The sequence below is a fragment of the Equus caballus genome, chromosome 10 (assembly GCF_041296265.1).
Source record: "Equus caballus isolate H_3958 breed thoroughbred chromosome 10, TB-T2T, whole genome shotgun sequence".
NCBI lineage: Eukaryota > Metazoa > Chordata > Mammalia > Perissodactyla > Equidae > Equus > Equus caballus.
This window is the reverse complement of record NC_091693.1, coordinates 24719953-24739538: the sequence shown is the minus strand read 5'-3', so window position 1 is coordinate 24739538 and position 19586 is coordinate 24719953. Positions and strand designations below refer to the sequence as shown.

General features: G+C 41.9%; 2 protein-coding genes and 1 non-coding gene across 4 annotated transcripts in view; 1 reads left to right on the top strand and 2 right to left on the bottom strand.

Moving 5' to 3' along the window:
• Nucleotides 1–1300: 1300 nt before the first annotated feature.
• On the bottom strand, nt 1301–3117 carry LOC106781659 (uncharacterized). Its single transcript, XR_011422039.1, has 5 exons — nt 2929–3117; nt 2632–2746; nt 1910–2209; nt 1582–1638; nt 1301–1350 (listed from the first exon to the last, which is right to left on the bottom strand). It is a non-coding gene; the product is annotated as an uncharacterized protein (transcript).
• The window catches only part of LOC100054965 (NACHT, LRR and PYD domains-containing protein 2), a 59273-nt gene continuing 41921 nt past the window's right edge, over nt 2235–19586 (top strand). The window contains exon 1 of one of the 2 annotated variants that reach the window (XR_011422012.1): nt 2235–2764. The gene's annotated coding sequence lies outside the window, so the exon portion shown is untranslated. The remainder of the gene's footprint in view (nt 2765–19586) is intronic. The other variant, XR_011422011.1, reaches the window with a different exon arrangement.
• On the bottom strand, nt 12055–15162 carry LOC138915082 (leukocyte immunoglobulin-like receptor subfamily A member 5). Its single transcript, XM_070223422.1, has 6 exons — nt 14903–15162; nt 14766–14801; nt 14298–14582; nt 13746–14045; nt 13421–13477; nt 12055–12991 (listed from the first exon to the last, which is right to left on the bottom strand). The coding sequence occupies exons 1-6, from the start codon at nt 15033–15035 to the stop codon at nt 12834–12836; spliced, it is 969 nt and encodes a 322-aa protein (XP_070079523.1). The 5' UTR covers nt 15036–15162; the 3' UTR covers nt 12055–12833.

The window sequence follows — 19586 nt, the reverse complement described above, 5'->3', positions numbered from 1 at the left end:
TGCCATGCTCTTAAAGGTGTTCCTTTTCAGAAAAAAGAAAAATAAACCCCAAACTGGAACAATGGCTAACATCACAAACATCATTGTTACTTGAATCGTGAAAGAAACACACCAACATAAACGTTCATGCTTTTACATTTGCTTTGTATATTCTGTAAATTAAAAATAAATGACGCTATTGAAAAAATCAGCATTTCTATTCCTAGACCAAGTTTTCTCCCCTCAAGTACAATAAGTCAGGAACTTACACATTCTGACATACAAAAGCAGGATTCGTTAAGCATCTCTCCCTCTCTATGTAGATCATGTCCTGTTTTAAATTCTAAAGAGTATTAAATATTCAATCCCCACGTCTCCCCCAGGAGTTAGTGCACAAGTGCAAGGACAGCCCTGCCCTATGGTCAGATGTACTGAGCTGCTGGAGGTCGGCTGAATGATCCCCCTCAAGTTGTGCTCGTCTAATCCCCAGAATTGTGAGTGGGACCTGCCACGGCAAAGGGACATTGTGATGTGAGGAAGACGAGACTCTGGAAACTGAGAGATTATCCTGGATTATCTTCTTGGGCCCAATGTCATCACAAGGGTCCTTATAAGAGGGAAGCAGGAGGGTGGGAGCAAGAGAGAGAAGAAGGCAGGAAGGAAGCAGAGGTCAGAGAGGAGAGAAGATGCTACACTGGTGGATTTGGAGATGGAGGAGGGATCCAGAAGGCAAGGAATGCAGGCGGAGCCCAGAAACAGAAAAGGCAGGAACACAGACCAGACGCTAAAAGAGGAATGCAGGCCTGCAGACACTTTTTAGACTCCTGCTCCCTAGAATGAAAAGAGAATGAATTGGTGTTCCTTTAAACCGAAGTGTCTGGGGTAGGTTGTTACAGATTCAACAAGAAACAAGTCTTCTCCGATATCTCAGTAGATGACATGGCCAGGGCACTATCTCCTCTGGCTGCTCCCCCAGGGTCCACACAGTCATTAGATGCCAATAGAAGGACATCGGTGCTGTCGTTACACTCAGGTGGGGGCTTGTCTGTGTCCATTTAAGGGCATCTTCTGGCTGTACCAGGCCTCAGCCAAGAGCACCCCCAGGACCAAGAGAATCAGGCCAGCCATGCTCAGCCGGACTTGATTCTCTGCAGAAAGATGCCAGGCAGCAGGTTCTGCGAGAAAAAGGAGAGAAGGTTACAGAAGAGGCACCAAGGTCCATTCTGCTAACATACTCCAAAACCTGAGCCCATTTCTCCAGTCTACTGGCTTGGCATGTAGCCTGCCCAGCAAACCCCGAACTGGACAAGCACTTACTTACCTTTCATTCCTCCTTTGATTGTGGCCACAGTGGTGATCCCATCAGGGAATCTGGGGTCAAGAAAGACAGCAGTGGGGAACAGGGTGCCTCCAGTTGCCCCATTGGAGCCCTGGCTGCTCTTTCCTTGCTATTTCCCTGTGATAAGCCATGGACTCAGCAAACAGGGACTGTGCCCCTTGACACTCTTTGGGCATGTGAAGCTTCTCTCCACCTCATGATTTTTGCATCTGCTGTTCCCTCTACCTGCCCTGCTCCTTCTACAAAGATCATCAGTTACTCACCAGGTGAAGGTCTGGGGCTTGTGGGAACAGGATGGTCAGAAGCTTCTGCAAATGGGGCTGAAACGGGAGAGATTTTCTTTCTCTCTGTTCAGACTCTGTTCTCCCCAGATTCCCAATGACTATACTGCCCTTCCCTGGTGCTGGGCATGTGGTAGGAGGGCTGCTTTGGGAGTGAGGGGAGTGAGTTCTTTAGAGCTTCTTGTCTAAGAAGACGGTGGTGACATGGTCTTCCCACCATGCTGTCCTCCTTTTTCCAGTCCCTGCTCTACCTGGACACTACCCATCTCCAGGATGGGACATGAGGATTGATGGGCTGGGGCTTCCTCACCTGTGACCCAAAGCTGCAATCGGTCACTGGGGTGAGACCACACATAAGGGTAATGACCGAAGACACCATAGCATCTGTAGGTCCCAGTTTGTGTGGAGGAGACATGATTCAAGAGGAACACAGCCTGGTGTCCACCACCCTCAGAGGTGGAGATTTGGTTCTGGATGGTGTGAACTCCATCTTTCTTCATAAGAATAGATGCATCAAACTTGAGTGTTGAGAAACACCGCAACTTCTCATTCTTCCCTGAAGGCACCATGATACCAGTCATGCTTGAGAGGAAGGGTTTCTCATAAGCTCCTGAGAAAGAAGGAAGCTTGTAGATAAAGGGCTGGGCCACATGTATGCATTGTCCCTTTTTGTTCCCCCAGAGTAGACATGGCTCTTGTTTCTATCCCCTCCTTGTCCTGCTGTGAAGAATCTGTGTCTGCATCATCCCTAGCCCTTTCTAAGGATAGAGGTTTTGGTCCTCTGTGCTTCATATCTGCAACGTCTGGTTCTTCCCTCTGCAAAGAGGTCAGTCCTGGCTCTGCTGCCCTTGTGTCCTACTCACTAGTCATCACTGGTTGCAGGGGGTCACTGAACTGGGACCAGCTGCCTACACTTTGATAGGAACAGTGGTACAACCCTGCCCAGTATGGCGTCATCTCTGAGATACTCTAAGTGTTGGACGTCTTAGACAGCAGTTGCTTCTCTCTATCTGAGGCCTCAGGGCTTCTCACTCTAGATAGCGCATATGCTTCAGCTTCTGAGGCCCTCTGCACAGGATCATCACTGGATTCCCAGGTGGAACCGTAGATCCTGGTAGAGCCATGAGAAGAGGTCGTGGGAGATTTCCTAGAAGAAAGAAAACAGGTATGGACTTACAGGTGTGTTTGTTTCTTATGACCTCCATCCATTTCATCCCCTGTCATAGCCACTGGTTGGAATGTGGAGTCTCCTCTTCGCAGCTGTCAAGAGAGCTGATATCTGGCCTAAACCAGGAGTAGGGTCTTGGGAGTATTAAGAGGAATACTCACCCTTCTGCGCCTGAGTGCTCTGGCCTAGACACATCCCTGGAAGGAAACAGTGGGTGAGACACCCCAGCCTCCTAGAACCGATGGACCTGCCACCTGGAGCCTGTATTTGTAGCCGGGCCCTTCTCTCTCAGACTCTCCAAGACAGAGCATGGAGGGAAGCACCAGGGACATGGTCCTGAATCCAAGCTGGCCTGCTGGCCCCAGAGATGCTGTTTTTATGAGGAACAGACTTCTCTGGATTGACAAAGACCTCCAGGAAGTGTGGGTGTGGCCCCACTTTCACAAGGAGAGCAAAGGCAATGCACATCCTCTCTCCTCCTACTTCCTCCTTTGTGGGGCTTGCAGAAATATCTGATACATGAAGAGGTTCATCATCTGAACTTCAAGCTACAATTAGTCCAACTTGATCCCTGTTTTCTGTGCCCAGCACCACATAAGCATTTTAATCTTTCAATATGATGCAAGGGATAAGAGAGATACAGGATATAGAAGAGGAAAGAAACCATTTCCAATCATAAGACTGCTCTGAAATATCATGTGAACTCATGGCCCTCCCTTCTTAATTCTGCATTCCATTTGCTATATACAAAATGGAGGAATGGTAATGAGTTCCTGAAGAGCTCTAATCACATAGTATGTAAATTCTCCAAAATAGAGTTTGCTGGAGAGGCAGTCACATAATTATTATTTCCCCTCCTGCCCCGCTTCTGTCTCTATTCCCAACATAAAGCCAGTACTGATTCCCCATGGGTGTTAATTTTGAACCTAAAAGAGATACTTATACTAGGTTAAGTCTCACCTTTGTTCTTCAACTTTTCACACCGGCTGAGCCTGACTGCACAGCCATGCCACTGTTCTCCTGGATGAACAGGTAGTGCTGATTTAAAATCTTACCTTATCATACCTTCATAATTCTATCATCACCCAAAACCTAAAACAATTTATAGCCAATCTTTTATGAGTGTTCATTTCTTCTAGATAGGTAGATTACAGAGAGGGAGTTTGCATTTAATCTTCAGGAAACTTATTAGTATTTTAAGTGAATAGTTATTTAGTCACCTGTGTAATCATGTTGTAAATCTAAACCTTTTGCAGGTAGGATTCCATGGGAGCCTCGGGACTACTGTGAGTGCCATGGAAGACAGGCTTTATTACAGAGATTAGAGCTTAGGCGATTGTGGTCCAGACAAAGAAGTCTGTAGAAGGCCAGTGCCATTGCATCTGGTGTTCATTCTGATGTCACTAAGAGTCAGCCAGCTTGAGTGTTGAGAGGAAAAGCTGGATATGAGGTGAGACAGCTAAAGGGCACACTGGAGCCCTCAAGGGAATTTGGGGGCCAATCTCTCTTTCTCCATCTCCAACCTCAATGGTGTATGATGCTCTTCACCACAGATCTTCAAAAATGCTAATGCAGCTGCCAGCCTCGTTGAAGGTGCTGAGGGAGCTGGAGGAACAGTGGGTTTGGCTGTGGGCTCACACCAATGGGTCAGCCAGCAGGTCCCATATAACATGTGTCTGTATAACATTGTGTATAACGTGTGTCATATAACATTGAGGTCTGTAGAAACAGCAGGGCCCACATCAAACCTGGTCTATGAGGGATTTGGGGCACTGCTGCTGGAAGCTGATGCTGGAGGCTTGTTCACCAGCCCTCCAGTGGTTTTGACGCTTCACAGTATTATCTAATACTCATTTTAAGTGAATCAGGAGTGCAAGCTTCCACTGATATCATCTAAAAGCTGTGAGATTTAATGAGTGGTTGGTTCTGGGGCTGATAGGAAAGGGAAGAAGTAAGTATGGATGGCCCTAGGTTTTTATTTGAGTTACCGACTGAAGGCTGGTGCCATAATGAAGGATTGAATGAGCCTGCATTTTTGCATGTGTGTGTGTGTTGTATCGATGAAATATCTTCACTCACTGTATTACCTCATACGTTCTATGCCTTCAGGACAGAGGTGGGTCCTGGAGGACTGGCTGCTTCATATAATGGCTGCCAAACTTGTGTTACTGTTTATTTAAGGACTGTCTTTCCCTGTTTAAAATACCTCCATGTTTAGTCAATTTCACAAGGCAAAGTCTTATATTCTCTTTGACACTGGCCACCTCTTGCCAGAGACCTTGGTAGGGGTCCACATTCCTTATATCCACGGCTCTTAATTTATTCGCTTCTATGGCCTTTGTAGACAATGGTAGAATTGTACGTAGTCCTTCAAGTTCAGAAATAGCTCTTACTTCCACTAGGATTTCCCTTTGGTAGTTGTGTATCAGTAGCATCCCTCTAAGCTTAACATTCTCATCATCATGGCCTGGCCAGTTAGGCCCAGACAAGTCAGAGCCCCTGTGTTTACGTCCTGGAGTCATGGCCTGGGCATAGAGAAACATGGTGTAGAGGCTGTAATTTGAGATGTCTGTGGGAGAAGAGAAGGGGATTCCCCAGGACTGAGAAGATCATTGAAGATTCCAACTCAGAGGAAAAGACAAACAGGTCAAAAGTGGTTAGAGAGGGCTTTCCTTTCTCTGACACTAGGGAAAAATATCCATATCCATATCTATCTGTCTATCTATCTATCTATCTATCTATCTATCTATCTATCCATCCATGTTTCTAACCTATGTCTTTCTTTCTCTATCATCTTTCTACCTATTTATTATTTATATCTCTCACCTATCTTTCTCTCTCTATTTCTATATATATGTTACACACATTTGTATATTTATCTATTATTTTCTTAGCTTTCTGTATCATGTATATCTCTCATCTATATCTATTTTTCATTCATATACATCTATCAAACTTCATCATCTCTTATCTATTCATCCATCCATCATCTATCTATCCAACCATTATCTATCTATCTATCTATCTATTTCTTTTTCTATCATCTTCTATCTGTCTCCATCCTCTAGAGCCACAAAGAGCACCCTTGACCACAGCAATCACTATTTCTTAGGAGAACCATCTCTAGGCACATTCCTTATCATTTCTTTCCTCTCACACTGTTTTGGCCTCAGCTTCTTGGGGAACAGAATATAAGACTGGATTATTGGGTTATTAAGCCCCCTGTCGGTTTTTATATGCTCTGAGGACTAAGAATGATTTGTACATTTTTAAATGATTGAAAAAATCAAAAGAAAATAAGTATTTTGTGACCCGTGAAAATGGTCTGAAATTCAAAATTTGGTGTTCCTATACAAAATTTTATTGGAACACAGCCATTCCCACTCATTTATGTGTCATCTACAGTTGTTTTTTGCTAAAACAAGAGAACTGAGTAGTTTGACGGAGACCAAAGATCTTGCAATTTAGTATTTGGCCTTTATAGAAAAAGTTAGCTGATTGCTGTTTAGAACATGACAGAGGCAGCTAGCAGAGTCTGAGAAGGCATTCAGAGGATACTTTCAGGAAAAAGCTATGCACATGCATATTTCAATGATTTTTAGTAAATTTACCAATTTATGTAACCATCACTGCAATCTGGTTTTAGAACATTCTATGGCCCCAATGAAATCTCAAATTTCACTTTATAGTTTATCCCATTGCTACCTCCAGGCTCAGGCAATCTACTTGGTGTCTCTATAGGGTTGAGCTTCTTGGAAATTTCGCATTTCAGATTTCTTGGAATCATGATAGGTGGTCTTTTGCATCTGGCTTCCTTTCACTTGGCTTAATGTTTGCAGGGTTCATCCACGTTGTGGCATGTATCAGTACCTCATTCTTTCTTATTTATTTTTATTGATTGATTGAGATATAGATGACATATTGTATTGTGTAAGTTTAAGGTGTACAACCTGTTGATTTGATACATTTGTACATTGCAATATGATTACGACCATAGTGTTGGCCAGCACTTCCATCAACTCACATAATTATAATTTTTTCTTTGTGGTGAGAACATTTAATATCTACTGTCTTAGTAACTTTTGAGTGCATAATGCCATATTTTTAACTATAGTCACTATGCTGTACATTAGATTCCCACAATGTATTCATCCTATAACTGGAAGATTGTATCCTTTGACCAACAGCTTCTCATTTCCCCCACCCCTCAGGCCCTGACAACCACCATTCTACTCTCTGTTTCTATGAGTTTGACTTTTTTGGTTTCCACATATAAGTGATACCATGTAGTGTTTGTCTTTCTCTGTCTGGCTTGTTTCACTTGGCATAATGCCCTCGAGGTTTATGCACGTTGTCACACATGGTAGCATTTGGAAAGCCTGTTTAGAAACAGGCGGTTTAGAGGGTGGTTTTATTTCTCCCTCCCAGGGTGACAGTCTTGCCTTGTCCAGGAGATTCATCTGCTCACTTGCAGAGCCCCATGTCCTGGCTTACATAGATTTTAATAGCACTGGACATTCTGTTGAACTATTTTTGATTGTGGCTCTTATCAGTTCATCCAGTGCTCTGTTCTGGCCACATAATTCCTCTTTTACATGTCCAATCACCTTCTCAGTCTTTGTCTACCCCAGAAAACTCATTGTTCCAACAGAAGTCTTTTAATTCTACCCCTTTCCCCTGCCACCATGAGTTACATGAACTTGGGGGTATTGCTTAACTTTTCAGTTTCAACTTATTCACTCTTAAATGAGGATGTTAAGAGTGCATATACCCCCTAGGGTGTAGGATGATTAAAAGAAATAATTTAACACTGGCTTATGGTACATATGATTCCATGGAGAAATATGCGATTATATTTACTTCTAGCTGATTTCCTAAACACTAAAATGTGTATGTGAGTGCATGTGAACAAACGAGTACACCTTTAATTTACGTTTTTTGTTATTTAGTGAGCTAACTAGCTAGTTATTGTTCTTAGCTAATAGTTCAAGGCACTGACTGTCATGCCATCCTTTCTTGATTTGAATGCTAGATCAATCAATTGCAATCCTATAACTCGCTGAGAATTAGCTTTTAACATCAGTAAAACTGAAATGATAATATTTCCTATTTCATAAATTTTACAAAGATTAAAAGATGTAACCACACAGAAGGCTATTAGAATAGTTTTAAGCAATAGTTTGCTGAGTAATTTTATTATTATTAACATTGACTTTTCATTTTAAAATTGATCACTAGTAATCAATACTTCATTTTAATTACACAGGTTAAGTCATCATGTTAAAATACTGTGTAGTATTGGATTCTGAGGCGTGGGCTAACATAACCTGTTCTGCAATGCTTACTTTTGGGCATTTGCTTGTTTTGCAGAAGCCTAAGCTCACTTACAAATGTATGAAAATCTTTCCATTATTTGTCAGGCATTCTTAATTTTTGATAGCTGTTTATTGATGAGGTTAATCATCAAGACACTTAATGGATTTGTATTTCAGTATTTCTGAGTTGTAAGCGTGAGTTTTGAAAAGAAGATGAGAGATGTGATTTTTACAGAGTGAAGGAGAAATATGTTTGGGGTGTGTTTGTTGTATGTGTGTATAGAAGCAGCAAAGTGATGGGCACTTTTTATAATCAGTGAGTTGAGACATGGCAAGATGTGGCTTCAATTAAATTCCCATTTGCTTAGGCTAATTGGTAGATCTAGCCAACATAACATTCCACAGTACAGTTTATTTTTCAGGGAGACAGAAAGATAAGCTGACAGCAGTAATCAAGGCTTTTCACCTATATTTTGAGTAATCATATCCAGAAATTCTCTGGCCAAAGGTCTTCCAGTTGTATAATCCAGCAGATCATGGAAAAATAGAAAACACTTCTTACATACCCACATGTACACACACACACAGACACACTGAGCTGTGGCTTTTTCCATATTTATCCTATTTTATCCATTCAAAGCCTGCAAAATAGCTGGTGGGAATCATGACTTTTTGTGTTTGAAAGTGCTAATTTACCTCTTCTTTCTCTAAGTTTAGAAGCAACTCTGGGTACATATCCAAGGGAAGCGAAATCAATATCTCAAAGAGATATCTGCACACTTGTGTTCACTGCAGCATTATTCACAGTAGCCAAGACATGGAAGCAACCTAAATGTCCACCAACAGATGAATGGATAAAGAAAATGTGGTATATACATACAATGGAATATTATTCAGCCATAAAAAGAAAGAAATCTTACCATTTGTGAGAACATGGATGAACTGGAGGACATTACACTAAGTGAGGTAAGCCAGACACAGACAGGCAAATATTGCATGGTCACACTCGTATGTGGAATCTGATATATGGATCTCATCAGGATTGTGGTGTAGGTGGACTCTGAACTCACCTCCTCTGATGAACACAACCAGGTTACAACTATTCTTGGAAAAATCACTTGGGAGAGAGAACTGAAAACTGGATAAAAAGAACCCGCACAACCAGGGATAGTCCTGACTGAGGTGGACTAGGGAGAAATTCCTTCTGGAGAGAAAAAGAAGCCACCTTCATGAGCTGCAGAGCTTCACAGCAGCTGAGTGGGAGCCACCCTAAGGTACACAGCCCTCCCTGGAGTAGTGGGGGATCTGAGTGGGGGCATGTCACCACTGTAAGCATCCTTCAGACTCAGCACAACTGAGATGAGTGTCCTACTGTCTGTCTTCCCTGACTGTTAACTGCAATGGGGAATACCCCCAGACAAGCTATCGGAAGAAAGCCGAAACAACCTGGCTCTTAAATGGCCCATGCACAAATTCATCCACCTCAGAGAGCAACCTAAAATCATCATAAAGAAAGCTTCACAGTCCTTTGGTAAAAGAGACTCACCTGGTAGGCTCTGGGTGCATCTTGGTGAGAGGTGAGACCTCTCAGGAGACTGAGACATTGGTGGTGGTCACTGTTGTGACCTAGTACATGTGTGCTGACACAGACGCTGACAGTCACCATTGAAGTTCTTCCACTGGTCTGATAGCCCTGGGGTCTGCCACACCCACTAGAGTGTAGATTTAACCTACTTCAGCCAGGGCAGGCAGCCCACCCTAGGGACTGGCCCCACCTAACAGCAAGACCTCATGCTACTTGTCAGCCTGCATATACTGAGTGCCTTGCTCCTCTACAGGCAGGTGAGTGTGTCTGCCTCTGTGGGGCAGGGCTTGTGTGAGGACCAGGTGAACTGTGGGGTGCTTTGGTGGAGAAGTGGGGGCCTCTGCAGTGGGGTGACTGGCTATGCTCCAGGGAGTTGGGAAGTGTGCACGGACCAGTGCTGTGTTGACAGTGTGTGTGGACCTGTGGGAGGTGGGGCTTATCAGTGGCAGAAGACCTGTGCTTCACAAATATCTACAAAGAGGATCAGCCCTGTCTTCTGAAGCCTGAAACAATTGTGTTCCCCTTTCTGGGTCAGCCCCACTCAGTTGCAATCCTAAGAGAGCTGACAACAGCCTTGCAGGCCTGAGGCCTACAGCAACTCTAAGCCCCTGAGCCTAGCAACCAGCTACACTGGGTACCAACCCAATTAAGAGGAAAACCACAACAGGAGTGTGCTATTAGACCTTGTAGTCAATGGTGCTGGGGCTCCGCAAACTGGATTTACTGACTGCCAGCCAGGGAAGGAAAGACTAGACTCTCTGGGTACCTGCAGTGAAAGCAACCCTGCCACAGCAGAAGGACACAAGTAGCCTACAAAGGGGTCACTCCTGGATCATTTGGACTGGTGATGAGAGGGAAGCACACTGCTGGGCCTCAAAAAGAGTCTCTTACATAAGGCCACTTTTCCAAGAACAGGGGACATAGCTGACTCACCTAATACAGAGATATAAGCACAGAGAAAGAAGTAAAATTAGGAGGCAAAGGAATACTTTCCAATCAAGGGAACAGGACAAAACCCCAGAAAAAGAACTAACTGAAACAAAAATAAGCAATCTACCTGACAAAGAGTTCAAACAAAAACTCATAAGGATGCTCACTGATATTGGGAGAAGACTGGATGAACACAGTGAGAATGTCAACAAAGAATTGGAAAATATAAAAAAGAACTAATCAGAAATGAAGAATACAATACTGGAAATGAAAAATTCACTAGAGGGACTCAATAGCAGAGTAGATGATACAGAAGAATGGAAAGACTAGAGGAAATCACCCAAGCTGAACAGGCAAAAGGAAAAAGAATTAAAAAGAAGGAGAACAATCTAAAGCAACTCTGGGACAATACCAAGCACACTAACATTCGTATTATAGGTGTCCCAGAAGGAGAAGAGAAAGACAATGGGACAGAGAATCTATTTGAAGAAATAATAGCTGAAAACATTCCTAACGTAAGAAAGGAAACAGTCATCCAGGTACAGGAAGCACAGACAGCACCAAACAAGATAAACCCAAAGATGCCCACACCAAGACACATTATAATCAAAATGCCCAAAATTAAAGATAAAGAGAGAATCCTAAAAGTGGCAAGAGAAAGGCAACAAGTGACATACAAAGGAAAGCCAATAAGGCTATCGGGGAACTTCTCAGCTGAAACCCTACAGGCTAGAAGGGAGAGGAATGACTTATTTAAAGTGCTGAAAGGAAAAAACCTACAACCAAGAATACTCTATCCAGCAAGGTTGTCATTCAGAATGGAAGGAGAGATAGAGTTTCCCAGACAAGCAAAAATTAAAGGAGTTTATCACCAAGAAACCAGTTCTGCAAGAAATGCTGAAGGGACTTATTTAAGTGGGAAAGAGAAGACCACAAATAGGGATAAGAAAAGTATATAAAAGAACCCAAAACAGGCAATAAAATCACTGGTAAAGACAAAAATACAGTAAAGGTAGCAGATCAACCACCTATGAAAATAATATGAAGGTTAAAAGACAAAAGTACTAAAATTACGGATTTCAATGATAAGAGGGTAATGGACAGACACACACAAAATAAGAGATTAGATATGATTGCAAAAACATAAAATGTGGGGGGAAGAGAGTAAAAGAGTAGAGCTTTTAGAAAGAGGTCAAACTAAACAGACTATCGACTCAATATAGATTGCTATATATGTAGAATATTATATAGGAACCTGATGGTAATCACAAACCAGAAACTGATAATAAGTAAACAAATTAGTAAGAGAAAAGAAATCAAACATATTACTAAGGAAAGCCTACTATCTGATTTTGACAGCCCCAGGACTAAGGACAATTTTTACATTTTTAAATGATTGAAAAAATCAAAAGAAAATTAGTATTTTGTGGTCCGTGAAGATGATTTGAAATTCACAGTTTAGTGTTTGTAAACAAATTTTATTGGAACACAGCCAGGCCCATGTGTCATCTACAGTAGTTTTCGTGACACAACAGCAGAATAGAGTGGTTGCAAAGAAGATGAGATGACTCCCCAACAAGGGAAATTTAGTAAGGGAACAGCAGCCAGTAGCAGAGAGCTCTTAGCGAGTGTAATCATGGGGCAGAGGTGAGACCAAAGGGCAAGTGATGGAACTTTGTATCTCCATGTGTCTGCAGAGCACGGTATCCACCTGGTTGAAGTCTGAGGACATTGATTATTTACTTCAGTAGACTGGAGCTAGAAGTTCCAGAATGACTTCATCAACTCCAATGTAACTGGAGTCAGAGTAAACTACTCTGTGAGTCTGTTGTTTAGTCTCATATTTTAAAAGATGTTTCCTTTTCAGAAAAAACCCCAAAACAAACCCAATATAGGAACAATGGCTAACATCACACACATCTGTGTACCTTCAATCCTGAAACAAACAAAGCACCATAAATGCTCATAATTTTACATTAGCTTTCGATAAACATTAAATCAAGAAAAAGGATATTGAAAAAAAAATCAGTATTTCTATCCTTAGACTAATGTTTCCCCCTCCAAATACCAGCGATCTTAGGAATTTATACTTTACCTTATACGTAAGTAAGCTTTATGGGCATGTCTCTCTGTTTAAATCATGTCCTGTCCTAAATTCTAAAGAGTGTTAAGTATCTCATCCCCACGTCTCCCCCAGGAGTTAGCACACAAGTGCAAGAACAGCCCTGCTCTATGGTCAGATGTACTGAGCTCCTGGAGGTTGTCTGTGTCCATTGAAGGGCATGTTCCGGCTGTACCAGGCCTCAGCCAAGAGCATCCCCAGGACCAAGAGAATGAGGCCAGCCAGGCTCAGCCGGACTTGATTCTCTGCAGAAGGATACCAAGCAGCAGGCTCTGAGAGAAAAAGGACAGAAGGTTACAGAAGAGACACCAAGGCCCATTCTGCTAACGTGCTCCCAAAACCCAAGACCATTTCTCCAGTCTACTTGATCTGGCATGAAGCCACCTAATCCACCTCCCACGGGAGAAGCACTTACTTACCTTTCATTTCTCCTGTCCTTGCTGCCATGGTGGGGATCCCGTCAGAGAATTTTGGGGTCAAGAAAGACAGGAGTGACGAGCAGAGTGCCTCCAGTCTGTCCCATTGGAGCCCTGCCCACTCTTTTCTTTCTTTTTCCCTATGATAAGCCATGGACTCAGCAAACAGGGACTGGCCCCCTTGACACTCGTGGGCATGTGAAGCTTCTCTCTACCTCATGCGTTTTGCACCTGCTGTTCCCTCTGCCTGCCCTGCTCCTTCTACAAAGATCAGCAGTTACTCACCAGGTGAAGGTTCAGGGTTCGTGGGATCAGGATCGTCAGAAGCTTCTGCTAATGGGGCTGAAATGGGAGAGATTTTCTTTCTCTCTGTTCAGACGTTCTTCTACCTAGACACCCTAATGACTATACGGCACTTTTCCATCCCCTGGGCATGTGGTGGGAGAGCTGCATTGTGGGTGAGGGGGAATGAGTTCCTCTGAGCTTTGTGAGCTTTGTGGTGACGTGGTCTTCCCATGGTTCTGTCCTCCTTTTCCCAGTCCCTGCTCTACCTAGACACTGTTTGTCTCCGGGACGGGACATGAGGATGGATGGGCTGGGGCTTCCTCACCTCTGACCTGAAGCTGCAATCTGTCACTTGGGTGAGACCACACATGGGGGTAACGGCTGAAGACTCCGTAGCATCTGTAGGTCCCAGTTTGTGTGAAGGAGACTTGATACAAGAAGAAGAAAGCCTCGTGTTTATACCCCTGGTGGGTGGAGATTTGGTTCTGGATGGTTCGATATCCATCTTCTTTGATAAGAATAAATGCATCAAACTTGAGTGTTGAGAAACATTGCAACTTCACATTCTCCCCTGAAGCCACCACAGAACCAGTCATGCTTGAGAGAGAGGGTTTGTCATAAGCTCCTGAGAAAAAAGGAAGTTTGTAGATAGAGGGCTGGGCATCATACATGCATTGTCCCTTTTTGTTTCCTGGGAGCAGATGTGGCTCTGGTTTCTATCCCCTCTTCGTCCCACCATGAGGAATCTGTGTCTGCATCCTCCCTAACCCTTTCTAAGGACAGAGGTTTTTGTCCTGTGTGCTTCGCATCTGCAAAGCCTTGTTCTTCCCTGTGCAAAGGGTTCAGTCCTGCTCTGCTGCCTCTGTTTCCCACTCACCGGTCATCACCAGCGGCAGGGGGTCACTGAACTGGGACCAGCTGCCTCCACTCTGATAGGAACAGTGGTACAGCCCTGCCCTGTCTGGTGTCATGTCTGTGATACTAAAGCTGTTGGTCATCTTAGACATCAGCTGTTTCTCTCTGTCCGAGGGCTCGGGGATTCCCACTTTAGTTATCATGTACACTTCAGCTTCTGCAGGCCCTCGGCACAGGATGGTCACAGGATTCTTAGATCCAACCATGGATCCAGGCAGAGCTGTGATATGAGGTGGGGGGAGAGATCCTAGAAGACAGAAAACAGGTATGGACTTACAGGTGTGTCGGTTTCTCATGCCATCCTTCCACTCTATCCCCTCTTACAAGCCATGAATCAGAATGCTGAGTCTCCTCTTCCCAGCTGTCAAGAGAGCTGATATCTGGGCTAAACCAGGAGCAGGGACTTGGGAGTATTAAGAGAAATACTCACCCTTCTGTTCCTGAGTGCTCTGGCGTAGACACAGCCCTGGAAGGAAACAGTGGGTGAAACAGCTCAGCTTATAGAACCACTAGACCTGCTCTCATTAGCCCTGTATTTGTAGCTGGTCCCTTCTCTCCCAGACTCACCAAGACAGAGCAAGGTGGGAAGGACCAGGGACATGGTCCTGCATCCACACTGGCCCGCTGGCCCCAGCAATGTGCCCTTATGAGGAACAGACTTTTCTGTATGTGACACAGACCTCTCGGAAGTGTGGGCCATCCCAATTCTCAGCCCAAGTGTGAAGGGAATTCACATCCTCTTTTCTCCTCCTGGTTGGGGCTTGCACAAGTGTCTGACATCTTGAAGCTGTTCATCATCTGAACTTTAGACTACAATCAGTCTGACTTCATCCCTGTTTTCTGTTCCTAATTCCACATCCACATTTTAAACTTTCTATATAAAGTGAGTGTGAGAGATTACAAGGCAAAGAGCAGGAGAGAAATAATTCCAGTCTGAGGTCTGCTCTGAAATACCAAGGAAACTTATGACTCTTGTTTCTTAATGCTGAGATTATATCCCTTTATGTACAAAATGGGGCAATGATAATGAGTTTATGAAAAGTGGTACTCACAGTGTGAGCACATTGTCCAGAACAGGCTCTGCTAGAGAGACAGTAGCATAATTAACAGTTCTTCCTCTTCGATAGCCCCAACACATTTTTGGCACTGATTCTGTCCAAGCGTAAAATGATGCACTTAATATGGTATTTTCATTGGGTTTTGTCACACCTTTGTTCTTAAACTATCACACTGACTGAACCTTCCTGAGTAGCTATGCCGTCCATTCTTCTGGATCAGTGTATAATTTTGATTTAAAATCTTCCCCTGAATCCACCCACATTGGGCACTCTTCTCCACAAATCTGAAAAAATTTAATAGTAACCCTTACTGAGTTTTCATTTTTTGAGGATTACATGGGGGAAGGTGACATACAATCTCCACTAAAACGGTGGTAGGTTGGACTATTGCTCTAAATTGTTTTGTCAGCTTTTAATTCATCAGACTCTAAGGACTTCGGAGCCACTGGTATAATCATAGATAGTTCTGCAAATTCAGAAATACCTTCTACTTCTTGTAGAATTTCCCTTTGGTTGTTGTGTATCACTATCATCTTCATGGCCTGGCCATTTTGGCTCAAACATCAGGTCCCTGTGCTTGTATCCTTGGGTCATGGCCTGGGCATAGAGAAAGGTGATGTGGAGGATATAATTCGAGATGTCTGTGGCTGAGAAGGAGTTTCCCCAAGACTGAGAAGATAATTGAAGGTTCCAACTCAGAGGAATAGGCTGACAGGTCAATAGTGGTAACACAGAGCTTTCCTTACTCTGAAAATATCTGGGGGAAAATATTCACATCTAACCTTCTGTCTCTTTAGCTCTCTTTATCTTTCTACCTATCTATCTATCTATCTGTCTGTCTGTCTATCTATCTATCTATCTATCTATCTATCTATCTATCATATATCTAGTCTATTCATAGCATCTGTCATCTATATCATTGCTCTCCCTTTCTCTATTTATCCATTATCTACCTAGATTTCTATCATGTATATTTCTCATCTATCTATACCTATATATCACTTACCTATGTCTATTTATAAAGTTCATCATCATCGTCTGTCATCTATTACCTATCATTTACCTATCTTGTATTCATCTATCAATATCTATGTATCATCTATTTGAACATCATCTTTCTGTCTTATTTGTATATCTATCTGTCTGTCTATCTATCTATCCATCCATCTATCTATCTATCTATCTATCTATCTATCTATCTATCTATCTATCTGTAATCTATCTATCTATCATCTATTTCCAACTGCTAAGGAATCAAAAGGGAGTCCTTGAACACAGCAGTAACTATTTTCTAGTATAACTATTCTCAGACACGTTAATTAGTGTTTCTTTGCCTACAAGCTATTTGGACTCAACTTTTATTTATTTATTTCAGCACCAATAGTCTAGTTTTTACCTGCCAGAATACACACGTGTCCCTTTGCCCTTTTCGCCCTCCCACATTCCCCTCCTTCCTCTGGTAACCACTAATCAGTTTCCTTATCTATGTGTTTGTTTGTTTACCTTTCAGATATCAGTGGAATGTTATAATATTTGTCTTTCTCTTTCTGACTTATTTTCCTTAGTATAATACCTTCAAGGTCCATCATGTTGTTGGAAATTGCACGATTTTGTCTTTTTGATTTGTCTGAGTTAATATAAATTTATATTCCATTGTCTGTGCGTATATATGTACCACATCTTCTTCACCCATTCATCCATTGGTGGGTATTTGGGTTGCTTCCATTGGGTTGCTTCCATATCTTGGCTATTGTGAATAATGCTGCAATGAACAGAGGGGTGTGTGAATTTTTTTGAATTGCTGCTGTCATATACTTTGGCTAAATACCCAGTAGTGGAAGAGCTTGATCATATGGTATTTCTGGTTTTAATTTTTTGAGAAATCTCCATAATGTTTTCCATAGTGGCTGCCTCAGTTTGCATTCCCAACAGCAGTGTATGAATGTTCCCTTCTCTCCACATCCTCCCCAAAACTATTGCTTCCTGTCTTGTCAATTATGGTCATTCTGACAGGAGTGAGGTAATATCTCATTGTAGTTTTGATTTGCATTTCCCTAATGATTAATGATGTTGAATGTGGTTTTTCACATGCCTGTTGGCCATCTGTGTATCTTCTTTGGAAAAACGTCTGTTCACATCCTCTGCCTACTTGTTTATTGGGTTGTTTGTTTCTTTTTTGTTGAGTTGTATGAATTCTTTAAATATTTTGCAAATTAACCCCTTGTCAGATATATGATTTGCAAATATTCTCTCCCAGTTGGTGGGTTGTCTTTTCATTTTGTTTATGGTTTCCCTTGCCTTGCAGAAGCTTCTTACTGTGATGTAGTCTCACTTGTTTATTTTTTCTTTTTTTCCCTTGCCTGAATAGACATGGTAGTTGAAAATATACTGCTAAGATCAATGTCAAAGAGTGCACTGCCTATATTTTCTCTAGTACTACGTTGAATAGGAGTTGCAAGAGTGGGCACCCTGGTCTTGTTCCTGTTCTCAGAGGAATTGCTTTCACTTTTTTCCCACTGAATATGATGTTGGCTGTCGTTTGTCATATATGGCCTTTGTTATGTTGAGGTACTCTCCTTCTATATCCATTTTATTTAGTGTTTTTATCATAAATGAATGTTGGATCTTGTTAAATGCTTTCACTGCATCTATTGAGATGATCTCATGATTTTTATTCTTCACTTTGTCCATGAGATTTCCAAATGGATTGTTTTGTGGATGTTGAATCATCCCAACCTCTCTGGAATAAATCCCACATGGTGTATGATCCTTTTAATGTATTATAGCATTCCACTTGTTAATACTTTGTTAAGGATTTTTGTATCTATGTTCATCAACGATATTGGCCTGTAATTTTCCATTTTGGGTTGTCCTAATTTGGTATCAGGGTAATGTTGGCCTTGCAAAATGAGTTAGGAAGTGTCCTGCCCTCTTCAGTTTTTTGGAATAGTTTGATAAGGATGGGTATTAAATCTTCTTTGAATGTTTATCACAATTCACCAGAGAAGCTATCTAGTCTGGGCTTTGTTTCTTTGGAGGTTTTTTGTTACTGTTTCAAACTCTTTGCTGGTGATTAGTCTATTCCGATTCTCTATTTCTTCTTGATTCAGTTTTGGGAGGTTGTCTGAATCTAAGAATGTATCCATTTCTTCTACATTATCCAGTTTGTTGGTGTATAGCTTTTAATAGTATTCTTTTATAATCCTTTGTGTTGTCTGTTGTAATTTCTTGTCTTTCATTTCTGATTTTATTTATTTGAGTCTTCTCTCTTTTTTCCCTATTGAGTCTGGCCAAGAGTTTATCACTTTTGTTTATCTTCTCAAAGAATCAGCCCTTAGTTTCATTTATCCTTTCTATTATTTTTTTCTCTCTGTTTCATTTATGTCTGCTCTGATTTTAATATTTACTTCCTTCCTCTGACTTTTGGCTTTGTTTATTCTTTTGTTCTTTTTCTCATCTTTTAGGTATAGGGTAAGCTTGTTTATTTAATATTTTTCTTGCTTTGTGAGGTAGGCCAGTATTGCTGTAAGTTTCCCTCTTAGCACCACTTTTGCTGAAAGCCTGATGGGGTTCCTTTGTCAGTTATTTTCTTCTCTTCGGCTGCTCTTAATATTCTTTCTTTGTCATTGACTTATGTCAGTGTTAATATTTTATGCCTCAGAGAAGGTCTTTTTGAGTTGGGGTAATTAGGAGTTTTATTAGCTTCACATATTTGTGTGTCCAGTTCCTTCCTCAGATTTGGGAAGATCTCAGCTATTATTTCTTTGACTAAGCTCTCTGCTCCTTTTTCCCTCTGGGATATTTATAATCTTTATATTACTCTTCCTAATTGAGTCGGCATTCTGTCAAAGAATTTTTTCATTTAAAAAAATTCTTAGTTCTTTCTTCTCCTCTTCCTGGACCATTTCTGGGTTTCTATCTTCAAGCTCACTGATTCTATCCTTCATAATATCTGACGTATTTTTTATGCTGTGTGCCTTTTTTCCATCTCGTTAATTTAATTCTTCATATCTTGAATTTCTGTTTGGTTCTTTTTTAGAGCTTCAATATTTTTGGTGAAGTATGCCTTCTGTTTGTTAATTTTGTTTCTGAGGTCATTGAACTGTCTTTCTGAATTTTCTTGTAACTCGAGTTTCTTTATGGCAGCTATTTTGAATTCTCTGTCAGTCATCTTGTATTCTTCTATGACTTCA

Excerpts from the sequence above, each read along its gene's own strand:
- LOC138915082 (XM_070223422.1), bottom strand. The coding sequence starts at position 15,035 with ATGGCCCACACTTCCGAGAGGTCTGTGTCACATACAGAAAAGTCTGTT. Across the intron at positions 14,802-14,902 it reads TCCCACCTTGCTCTGTCTTG|GGCTGTGTCTACGCCAGAGC; the intron begins GTGAGTCTGGGA and ends GTTTCCTTCCAG. Across the intron at positions 14,583-14,765 it reads GAGCACTCAGGAACAGAAGG|GATCTCTCCCCCCACCTCAT; the intron begins GTGAGTATTTCT and ends TCTGTCTTCTAG.